Source organism: Cavia porcellus, unplaced genomic scaffold (genome assembly GCF_034190915.1).
Source record: "Cavia porcellus strain 051 isolate PalLab524CR breed Dunkin Hartley unplaced genomic scaffold, mCavPor4.1 scaffold_29, whole genome shotgun sequence".
In the NCBI taxonomy this organism is placed as follows: domain Eukaryota; kingdom Metazoa; phylum Chordata; class Mammalia; order Rodentia; family Caviidae; genus Cavia; species Cavia porcellus.
In genome coordinates, this window is record NW_026947512.1 from 13,736,641 (window position 1) to 13,748,925 (window position 12,285).

Genomic DNA, 12,285 nt, shown 5'->3' on the forward strand with positions numbered 1-12,285 from the left:
CAAATGAAAAATACAGACAAACTGAAGGACTTAGAGAAAATGTGAAATGTGACTCTTTGGTACAGTTTGCATTTCCTATTTCATCCTCCTCCTCCCAAATGCAGTCCCTGTAACAAGTCAGAGTTCTTAATTTAGAATACATTTTGAGAAAAATGTTACACCAAAAAGCTTACGTGGGTGTCTTCAAGTATTTGAAGTGTTTCACAGTCACTATCCATGAATAAAGATGGCAAACATATCACTAATATGGAACCATTAGTTTTCCCAAAGCTGGTCTGGAAGCCACGTGTTTTGAATTGGACATGGGAATTTTAGGATAAGTATACTCTGCAGACTGAGAAATGACAGCCTTCTTTCTCCTGGAGCACAATACATTCTGATCACTATCTCTGGCACATGACAGGCCTTGCTTTAGATTTGAAGAATGGATTAGCAGCACACGAATCATTATTTAGAGAATACTTTATTAGTTTCTGTAATCAAACCCACGTAGATAAGACCTTACGTATTTAATACAGTGCGTTACCCCTGTACAAATGGAAAAAAATTAAGTTTAACGTTTCTAGACCAATATGGCTGTTAATTTCTGTACAATGCCAACTCAACACAGTAAACTGGGATAACTTTTTCCAAAGTTGACAGCACAGTTAAAGTTTCCAAAAAATTCAAATTATATATATATATATATATGTATATATATATTTATATTTATATAAAAAGACCAATAATAGCAGTATGTTATGCATCAATAGCAGCAACAGCTTTTCCAGGTTCTGCAGTCATCTGAACAAAATTATAGACATCCGGCACACTCCATTAAAAAAAAAAAAAGAAAGAAAGAAAGAAAAATACCCAGAAAACAGCAAAGTTCTGTTACTGTTGTGGTACCTGGCACCATTTTTTTTTTAAATTAGCTTCTTAATCATCATCCGGAAAGAAAACATTCTAGAGTAACATCATTAAAAACAGCTCTGATAAAGCACGGTCACTACTACGCATGGTAAAGCAGGTACGAGATATTTTACATTCACAGAGGTATGATACAGTACTGTCCTACATCTACAATACTAAAGGACACAATTAAAAAGGCATTGTTTCAGACTTGATTCTACTCTTCCCGCAGAGGGCTCAAAGGATGATATGACACAGCTCTGTAAAGAAATGCGCTTCCTCAGATAGGATTTGCTTTCATTAACAGCACGGTTTACTCACTCTCTTCATGAACATCAGCTAAAAACTGTTTTTAAAAAACCTGGGGTAAAAACAAGAAATGGGGGAAAAAAATTCATACAAAGATGATTGAGTGAAGGCAAGCAATATTCAACCTAACTAGTATTTTATCCAATCTGTTATGTTTGAAAGGTAAGAGCTCCAATGAAGGAAGGCTTCCCCAAGCAGTAGTGCTTAAGCGCTTCGGACCACAACCAAATACTGCATCATTTCAAAGAGAAGCAGTAGGCAAACAGCACTCGTTCGGGTATGTTCAAGGGTGTGGATATCAATATTTAATCACCTGCTCGCTCATCCAGGAAGAAGGGGAGATCAGTTACTAGTGTACTTTGATTTTGTTCAACCCAATCACCATGTTACAAAAATAGCAAGCTGCCATAGAAAAAAATAAGGCTCCTCTATCCAGCACCAGTTATTGGCAGTTCTTCACCTGCAAGCCTACAGACACCATAACCACATCCAAAGAACATAAAACAGCAAAGAAACCGTATCTGATGTATTAGCTGGGACCACTACACTGTTTAGGCTGAGCTATTCCTGTGTAGTGCTATTTACCTCCTATTTCTGAGGTTTCATTTAACCATAAATAGTTTTAAGTCAAATTATATGCACTTAAGGGGTATGTGCACGTATCTGCTTATAAAATTCTGACTGAAGCTGCATGGTCATCAACCAAGCAATTGTTACACAGAACATGCAAGCCTGTAAAGCCTCATTAACTGGTGCAGCAGCTGTGTGCCAGTGGAATCTGTTCCTAGTGCACCCCCAAGCTCTACACAGGATAATGTCACAAACCATTGTAGCCCCGTGGCTGCTGGCATTATCTGATTTCATTCTCCACACTCCCCTTCCCCTACCCTCAAGCCCTGGAACAGACCATGTCCTTTAAGATTTTGTTTCTTCAGTTTTGATCGCCTGAGGTTTGATTGGTCCAGTCCTGACAGGTTTGGTGGCTATGGTGGATGCAGGGGGTGGTTTCTCTTCTACTTTTTCCTGACAGACACCAGGAGGGTCTGTCAGTGTTTCAGGAGGTTTACTGGAATCACTGTCCACTTTTTGGGCTTTGCCTCCTATCTGTTTGCTCTGTTGCTGTTCAGAGAAGAACCGTTGCGTGGATTGAAGAACCTCTGCTCTCTGTTTTGCCTTAAAAAATGAGAAACAATAATTGAAAATGCTGCAGCATTACCAAAGCCTGTCAAATCAATCTCAGTTCAAATTCTTTCATCAATCACAAATCAGTTTTCCCCACACTGGTTTGGCAAAAGCCAAAAATACCTCATGATCGATCAGCTTTAATGCATAGACTTCTCCCTATCTTTGGAAATATTCCGTGTGATTTTTAACATTTGAAAGAAGACCACCTCCCACCATTTTTCAGAGTCTGCCCTCTTATAAATAGTAAAATAAAATTGCTGTTGGCTTGCATTTTTTTCTGAAACAGCTCACTAATACCAAATTTTATTCAGGGAGGGTGCTTGCAAGTCTGAAAACATACATGTAACACTTCAAACTTCGAGTTATCAACATGTGGTCTACAATGAAATGAAAAGGAAGCACTTATATTGTGGCATTACCAACACCTAGGACCAAATGTCTTGTGGCTGAGTCCTCTTCCCACAGCTCTCTTCTGCAGGGGAAGAGCATCAGAAATTAGTAACTACAACTTCACTCGATCACTAAGTTCTGATAGCTCCTACCACATTCTGAGCTGGTAAAATAATTTATTTTTAATGACTATGTGCCCCAAAGATTATACTTACGTCAATCTGTAAATTATACCACTGTAATACACAATTAAAACTTAAGTTTCTCTACCTCCTGAACACACAAAAAAATCCTTCATGTTCTATAGATAACCTGTACTATTCAAACAGCTAAAGCAGTTTTAAATGTATATGTATATTCGCTCATCCCATTAAAAATTATTAAGCTCTAATGTCATTTCTAACATGAGAATGTGTGAAAATTAAGAGCCAAAAAGCCAGGAGTAGAACCAGAAAACAAGGCCAAATAATCTCCAAAGCTTTTTATGCATACTAGTATTTTTAGTAATAGCAACATGAAATTCCTAGGTATGTTAGCCTAGTAAAAGTCGGTATTTATAAGTTTTACTTCAGGGTAGTCATTAAATTTGATTACGAAGCATCAGAAACAAGGATCTCAATTTGGACAGAAACTTTCATCAGTCAACTGAATTCTCTAAGATCACCATAAACATGTTTCTAATTCAGAGCAAAGCGTCACTGTTTACATCTTCCTATTTGTAAGCAGCAAGCTTTACTTTATTCTACTACAGTTTATGTAGTGATAAAACCAGTGAAATCACTCAGATTGCTACACTCAACCCTAAAGTGCAGAAACTTCAACTGGCTGTCCAGGCAGACGCATAAGGTTTGTGCTATGAAAACTATCCCCACACAGACTCCTGAAGGCACTCCTCTGCTTTAGCAAACCTCATGTTTATTTGTGCCTTTCATCAAGAAGGATCCCAAAGTGCTTTCCTAATTTATTCATGGAAAACTACACAATCCACTATGGAGCACAGCCACCTCACGTGGCAGGTAAAAAAGGAGGTGATATTGGTTCAAGAAGAAAACTGTACTTGAATGACATGTGAGGGAAGAAAAAAAATCAAGATAAGCAACATGTCTCACCCATTCCAGAGCTGTCACATAACTATAATTATATAATAAGCTGGATGGGGTAGGAGGAAAGGGAAGGAAGCAAGAAAAAGGAAAAAAAAAAAAAAAAAAAAAGAAAAAAAGAAAAAAAGAAAAAAGGAAATAAAATGGGGAAGCCTATAAACATTACTTTTTTGCTATTTCAAAAAATATAGCAGCCAAACTCAGATCTCCCTCACACACTTATCTTTTTAAGCAATTCATCTGACTGGAATTTATGTGTATAGCTGGGTAGGGTGGGGTGGGGAGGAACAGAAAAAGGGAAAAAGACGGGGTGGGAGGAATAAAAATAGAAATTAAAAAAAAAAAAAAAAAAGCAAAAAGAACAAATAACAGTATTTTGCTGCTGAGACAATGAATGCCTGGATACACGGTTATGGGTCCAGAGCATTTTAAGACATGGTTCAGAGACAGATTCTTGCTCTGATGGCTATGAACACTGTACTAACCTTCATGTCTTGTTCAGCCTTCAACGCAGCCTGGGCCTGATTACCTCTGACTCCAGATAGTGATCCACAAGGACCCCTGGCTACATGTGGCAAACGAGCATGGCTCATGAGGCCTGTGGTCAGCGGAGGAGGCATCTGACTGGCCAGTGCCATTGGTGGCCTCTGAACAGGCGCTGGGAAGGTGTTAGTATGTGGGGCTCTTACCAATGGAGGGACCAGGTTAGGCTGAGAGAGAATCTGAGTGAAAAAAACAAAACATACAACATTGAACTGTTAAAAAAAAATGTGCCAACTAGACCAGGTTGGCTTATCCCAGAGTAAATCTGTGCCCATCCTGCCAGTGAAAGGAAGCTTAGGGACTGTGCCATTTCATTTCATTAACAAAACAAGCAGGTCATGCTTGGAGAATTTAACAGAAAAATTAGGCAAAGCATGCCACAGACTCCAGCTGGTGCTAGCATCTCAGCTGGAAATTCCATAGGAGAGATAGAAAGGCTACTCAAGTATCTTTTTAAAAAAGTTACAGCTGCAGAAAAGGCACACATCTGTATCAAACATAATCTGAAGATAAATAATTCAACAAATGTGTTTCTCAGGAACTAGTGAATTGTTAACAGTTTTAGTCCTCCAGCATGATCAGCGCAAGGAAGAGAAGTCACCAGTTTACAGATTTTTGGAAATTTTTACTTCAACTGGATATAGGTATCTTAAACAAAAACCACGATAAACAAAAAGTCTACTTTAAACCTGGAAAACTTCAAGCACTGGGACCCTTCACTTAAAAGCCAACTTCCTCAAAAAAGATAAAAGAAAAAGGACTCAAATGATCAGAGCTGTGTGGGGAATCTTTTGAATATTTCTATTGTCTGCTTTAAAACTAAACAATTACTACCCGTGCCTAGCTATAAATTGCAACAAATATTTTTGAATATCAAAATTTACTATTAAAATCAGAATTTTTAAATTTGAAACTATTCTTAACTGGTAACACATGGTAAAATTATGAGAGCAGAGATTTAGTCAGATTAACAGTCATATACAAGTAAAGAACACTCATTCTTACTTATATCTGCCTACCTGGGGTGCAAACTGTGTAGGAAAGGGCTGTGTCATTCTCACAGTGGCAGGAGTGGACTGGAACTGCTTCTGATAAACAATGCTGTTCATTTTGCTGGACTGGCTGTTTGGACTGGTTGAAGTAGCCCTTGGGAAGAAGCCACTGGTCAGTATAGTAGTGCTAAGGAAGTAATATTATTACATTTCTATAGACATTGTTCTTGGTAATTGTATCATACTTGTAGGCAATAAAAACTTACAAAACACTGTGGTAAGAGATACAGAGAGGCAGAGGTGAGAAAAAGAGTAGCTACATTTGCTTTGAAATATTTTCTTAAAATACATATACACGAACATTTTGGACAAAATTATATTTGAATATCTTATTAAGTACTTTTTTGTTCAACACAGGAGAGAGATGATATAATAAGTATTTGTAAATGGTGAATAATTATTTATTTTGGACTGGGAACTGAACTTAGGACCTCACACTTGCCAGGCAGCCGCTGTGCTGCTGAGCTACACCCCTGGCCCTATTTTGCAATTTTATAAAGAAATTTAAATGTCCATTTTACCGGAAGGGACTAGATGTTGGGGTGGTGCTTCTCCCGCCAATTGGAGGTGTGCCTGGTTTTATATCAATACCACTTCCAAAGGCTTTTAGTTCCATTTCCGACATCTAAGGAAGCAGAGAAAACAAGCTTAACATTCCTTGAACTCCATATGCTAAGTGCCATGTTTAATGTTTAAACATGAAGGGTTAATCTAGAAAAGGGCTAACAACTTACCAGTTGGGATTTAAATCAAATTATTAGGCCAAACAGACTGATTAAGTGAGGACGAGAAACTCTGAAAAATCTAATTCTTACATAAAATCTGCAAATTTTTTGTAGGTAAGCAACTGTAAGACTGGGCCACACACATTAGTAATAGCATAACATAGTGTACTGGGATTTAAGATTTTCTCCATGGTGGTAAAAATCAATGCATTTTACTTTTTTAGACCACACAGATGCACCCATCTGAACAGATGGCTTTAAATTTTCAAATACGCACCACAAATTCCTCTTCACTTACTTTCCCTGTAGTTGCAATCATGCTATGCTGTGTTCCAGCAGGAATTAATCCTCTGAAAGGTTGGCTAACTTGTGCAGGACGGCTCAGACTCTGAGCCTGTGCTTGTGGCGGGGTGTGCTGTAATGGGGGCTGCAGGGTCTGAGGCAATGCAATCAAAGGCTGCCCTGTGGATCCAAAGTTAGGCAAGGAAAGCTGGGATGCTGGTAAAGGTACTGTAACCTAGAAAAGAAAACAGAAACTGCAGTGATTTACTCGTACTGCTGCACACACCATCATATAACTACATACAACTCTACGTAATTTTTTAAAGCAAGACGTTAAATACAATATACCTACTAACAAACTTCTTATGCAAGTATCTGCTTAGTAATTACTTCTGTTCTTTTATGTACAAACCCACAATGCAACACGTGGCTTAATGACAGGGATACGTGTAGGGCAACTGTATCACGGTGTGAATATATTTGTATAAATAATTTCCTGAAAACTAAGATGGCTACGATTTTACTAGGCATCATAGCATTTTTCTTTGGGATAGGATCTTGCAGTTTCTCAGACTGTTACTAAACTGCTAGTGGGTTTCAGTGATTATCCTCTTGCCTTAGCTTCCTGAGTAGCTGGGACTACGGGCATATACCATCCCACCTGGCAGGTGAAATAAATTTGCTGCTTATGTTCCTTGCCATGAGGCAACTATATAAATGAATTACCTACCGTACATGTCAAATAACTACAAACAAAATGAAGAATGGTTTGTCTTTGCCCTCTGCCCTTCCACTGACTTTTAAAGAGTTAAGGTGATTAATGGTATTACTAGAGAAGACATTTGAGAAATTCAAGTGTGGTTTCCTGAATTCATATACGTAAGTTTTCTGTTATTCTCTGTCACAACCATCCAATGTATTGTATTAACCTGTTCGATGCTCTTTAATCTTTAGTCTTCTTCATTGTAAGCCACCTACTGCAAATATATTCTTGAAAAAAATGGTTTTCAAACTTTTATATTTATGGATTCCTTTGTTAAAATAAGTCCACTTTTAAAAATAAAAGATAGAAAACCAGAAATAACTGAAGGGTGAGGGAGTGAGCAGACAGTTATTCACGGAATTCAACGAAATACCTCCTATTCCCAGTAGTCCCTATGCAACTGCCAGGCTACCTCAGTAAAGTTTGAAAACCACTCCTCCCATCTTGGTTCTACATGAATCCCCAAACAATAAAAATAATAATAAAGAAAATTAAGGAAATTTACCATGCCATAGTTTACCTGCTGGAGAGCACTTGGTGACTGGGCAGTGTTATAAAAATTTGTCTGGCCAGGTTGTTGTACTTGTCCAGAATAAAGATTTGAGGCCTGGGTAAGATTTGCTCTAGCCTAGAAAAAACATTGTAAAGAGATAGGGGTTATAAGTTCAAATCTTTAATAATATTAGCATAAGATTAAAAAAAGAGCACTTTTAAAATTGTATCTTTTAACATCTATTATCTCATACTTCTTTTTCTTTAAAAAATTTTTCCTTAAAACAATATGGATATTTTTTAGAAACAAGAACCTAATGATCATGCATTCTTCTGGTTCTTGCTTACCTGGAGAAGATGTGTATCAATCAGCTGGGAACCTCCTAGTCCTGATGCTTGTCCTAGCTGATGTTCATACAATATAGGAATAGGCTGAGTATTTGAAGTTTGTTGAAAGGCAAGACCAGACTGTGCTTTAGCAAGTTCCTGGTGCTGGACGGCTGGAAAGTTGTGGATAGCAGTGCCAGAAAGGACCACAGATGGCTGGGATAAGCTGCTTTGCATAAAGGCTGGCTGAGATCTATGTAAGTATTAAAGTAGAAAAGGCTGTGTTACATGCTAATTTTAATGGAATCCAAATTGATCAAGTACTCTATCACAGAACTCACGAAAAGAGGCAGAGAGTATACACTGTTTAAAAGATCTTGTTTCCTGATTTACAGCTTTCTTTACAGCAAAGCTCTATTGCTCAAAGGGTGATGTAGAAGTTCTGGAACAAGTTCGCTCTCTCGAACAAATTGGTTGTGTTTTACTTCTTGTACTAGTTCACCACAAAGCTGAAAACCAGATCTACTTTTCTCTTTGGCGACATTCTAGTCCAGAGGAGACCTGGATTTATTATTGTTAGTAGCCGTATCACACGTTAACTTTTATTTAGATCCTTTAGCAATTTTCTGTGATTTCTGACTGTTAAAGGATTGAAATCACTCCTTCGAGGTTTGAGGCTTAACTTTTCCCCCCAATAAAGTCTGGTTAAACTTAAGGGAGACCAAGGTTCACAATATATAAACAACATGTCTAATTATTTAATGTAGTTTATATGATCATCCCGGCTTTTGGGGGGAATAAAGAGAGTAGTAGTGACTGTGGAAAGGAAAACAATCACATTATTTCTATATTGCAAACATAACTTCGCTGTTTTGAGACGGATCTTGCTGTGTAGTCCAGGCTGGCCTCAAACAGCAATCCTCCTGCCTCAACCTCCCAAGTGCTGAGATTATAGGCATGTACCACCACACCCAGCTACAAATGTAACTTTTATAGCAATTACCTATATGGTTGAAGTGAAGAGCTGAATAATTCCTGAGCCTGGGAAACAGCAGGTCCAGCCCCCAAACTTAGCTGAGCCTGATGTTGGCCTTGCAGTGGTGCATAAATAGGAATCGGGATCTGCTGCACTGATGCTGGCTGTAATGCAATGAAAAAAAATAATACCTTTAAACATGCAATGAACATCATATCTGTAAATAGTAACACTCAAAAGTAACAGTCTGAGACAAAAAAAGGATAAAAGGCAATACCCTACATCAGCTCCCTTTTATATGCATCTTGGGGAGCTAGTAATCATACATAATGTATCTTCATGTTTTTACCCCCCTCCCACGTCTGTTGGCTACCTTCCAAAAACTTAAATATCACTCATTCCCTTACATGACAAACTGAAAACATAAATAAAGAACAAAATGAAAGACAGACAACAGGAAATAGGGACTTAAATTTCTTACAAATGGGAATGTAAACATCAAAATTCGTGACTATATTACTAAGTTCTGGTAAACTGAAGAAAGCTTTAAAATTTTGCTAATAGCCTGTCAAGATTATCACGAGTTAGGTATAACTTTAGAAAGTCTATAATTTGTAGTCCAAGATAAGTGTAACAAGTATAAGCCAGAAATGAACGGAGGGTGGGAAGTAGTCTTTGAGATTTACCTGAGAGAGACCTGGCTGGAAGCCCTGTTGCTGAGCCAGGGATGGTGGAGCTAATCGTGCATGTTGGGTATTAAACAAATGACTTGTGTCCATGTAGAAAGCTGGGATTTGAGCTGCAGACCATTGGGGAAAACAAGCAGTGATGTCTAATTTTGTAATTTTTCACATAGTAAAAAAAATCAAGTTTTATAGATTTCAAATTAATTAAGCTTTCTGAAAATACAATCAACAGAAAAACTAGACACGTGAGATGATGCAAATGCAAAAAGATGCAAGGCTCCTACCAGAGATACGTGTAAGTTAAAACAATGTGATTCTAGTATGACTGAGATTATAAAAGGTTATCAAGTAGACACTGTCTGACTGTCAGCAGGGTGTAATGGTAACATTTCACATAAAAATTCAAAACAAACTTCACTAAACTTGCAAATCTACTTCAACTTTAAATTGACCTACTAGAATGAAGCAAAATTTTTACAAAAATAATTTACATTTATTAATTTTAAATGTTTGGTAGATTCTTAACACATACTACGTTTGTGACTCATTTTTATATAATAACACATTATAGAGAACTTGTATCATTTTAATTGGTCATTATTCTAAGAAATAATCAAATAAACACCTTTAAAGTTTATTTGTATAAAATTATTTGCTATGAAAACTGTTACTATAGTCGGTATGTGCAAATAAATTCTCTAAGATACTTTTCCAGAAAGAATTATGTCCATTTATATACACTTAAAGCATTATTAATAATGCTAGATATCAATAAATGCTGGTTATTATCCATCTCGCAGAGGTAAGAAACAGCATCACTTTTTATTTCTTATTTACTGTTACTTTGAACTTAAATCATTACTGGGATTAAATACCAATGTTTCAGATGAACAATGATATTCAATAGGACTTGTCACTCCAATCCACTATTTAATTTTTTTTCTTTATCTGACATAAGATCAAGTTGGCCTTGAACCCATGATTCTCCTGCCCAGTCTCCCAACTGGGGTACAACTCCTGCCCACTATTCTGTGCTCCCTGTCACCCAAATTTATTATCCATTGTCAGACTGAAGGAACCAAAGCTTTTGCTATTTGATCAGTCAATGTCCTGTGCATGTTATTTTGCAAATTACTGTATATTAATTATAGTAAGTATACAAGAAATAACTAATAATAAAATATATTACTTTAATGGTCTTTTGGCTAGACCAAGTGTGTAGTATGTGGCCTTATCAGTTTAATTTAATGACATGCAGGAAACAATTGCCAAGAGCCACAGGCCTCATTGACTAGCAATTCTAATCCAACTTTAAATCTACTTGCTAAAATGTAGCACAATTTTACAAAATAATTCATGTTTAATAATTTTAAATGTGTTTGGTAGATTCTTATCAGTTGTTTTTTTGGGGGGGGGGCGTGAGGAGTACTGGGAATTGAACTCATGACCTTGTGCTTGCCAGGCAAATGCTTATGTTGCTGAGTAAGTCCCTGGCCCTCTACTCCAGTTTTATAAGTGGACTATTTATAAAGAATATCCAAAAATATTTAAACTTGAAGGATTAACTAAGAGAAAAAAACATTTAAAAGTCTTCATTTAAAAATTTTTTCAACTCAAAATATTACCTGCTGCAGACTGTGACACATAAACCTGTGGACTCTGCTGCTGTTGGGCAATAAGGGAAGGCATACAGCTTAACTGTGAAAAATGACTTGCAGAAGGTAGGCTGCTTGTCTGTAATTGCTGGGGTTTCACTTTACAAATATTTGGAGGGTCCGATGTCGTTGTAGATTTCGTACTCAAAGAAGAGGTAGTATATGTACCAGCTCCTGTATTTAGGGGAGGGATAAAAAAAGGGAAGGCAAACAAAAAACCAAAACATATTTAAAAGTGCCCCTGTTGTTCACAGTACCAACTGACAACTGGAAAATTAATATTTATACCCATCAAGTATAGTAGGTCTTCTGTATCTGTAGGTTCTGCAGTTATACCATATTAGGTATCATGTACAAATAATCTGAAGCATGCCAGAGAATGTATATAAATCACACGCAGATAATACGCTGTTTTTATATGAGGGACTTGACATAACTCCAGATTTTAGTATTGGGGAGGTGAAGCTCTGGATCCAATCCCTCCTGGACCCCGAGGGAACGACTGTATTTATGCACAGATTTAAGCCAAAAGAGGACATGAGGTAGCTTACAAAAGAAAGGAACATCATTAAATCCAACCATCATTACAAAATTTAGAAAAGTGTAAAGAGGAAATAAAAATGAAAAAACAAAACACAAACCTCATAAAATAAGGAGGCCAATGGTATAAAGGCCTATTACAATTAAACCTCAGGTTATTAGTTTCTAATCAGCACAAGGAAATGGATAATCAAAGATTTCTTTCATTTATGGCTAAGTATATTTAAAATGACACGAAAAGATAAAAGTGCTGTACCTTAGAAATGTGAATGTAAAAAAACCCCCAAAAAACAAAAAGAACTGTGAATGAAAATGACCTTGAGAGATCTCAATTGTTCCTAAAAAGTCATTTGCAGTTAAGTTCAGAAT

The 12,285-nt window shown here is 37.0% G+C and overlaps 1 protein-coding gene across 11 annotated transcripts in view; it reads right to left on the reverse strand.

Moving 5' to 3' along the window:
* Positions 1-444: 444 nt before the first annotated feature.
* Prrc2c (proline rich coiled-coil 2C) overlaps positions 445-12,285 on the reverse strand; it is a 78,361-nt gene continuing 66,520 nt past the window's right edge. For 4 of the 11 annotated variants that reach the window (XM_063239871.1, XM_063239873.1, XM_063239875.1 and 1 more), the window contains 10 exons: positions 11,347-11,550; positions 9,722-9,834; positions 9,063-9,199; positions 8,081-8,312; positions 7,746-7,868; positions 6,494-6,712; positions 5,992-6,095; positions 5,438-5,564; positions 4,361-4,597; positions 445-2,373 (listed from right to left, as the gene is read on the reverse strand). In XM_063239871.1, the coding sequence (XP_063095941.1) occupies positions 2,116-2,373; positions 4,361-4,597; positions 5,438-5,564; positions 5,992-6,095; positions 6,494-6,712; positions 7,746-7,868; positions 8,081-8,312; positions 9,063-9,199; positions 9,722-9,834; positions 11,347-11,550 (1,754 nt within the window). In that variant the 3' untranslated portion in view covers positions 445-2,115. Of the gene's footprint in view, positions 2,374-2,804; positions 2,858-4,360; positions 4,598-5,437; positions 5,565-5,991; positions 6,096-6,493; positions 6,713-7,745; positions 7,869-8,080; positions 8,313-9,062; positions 9,200-9,721; positions 9,835-11,346; positions 11,551-12,285 lie in introns of all 11 variants that reach the window. The other 7 variants (XM_063239874.1, XM_063239872.1, XM_063239880.1 and 4 more) reach the window with 5 other exon arrangements.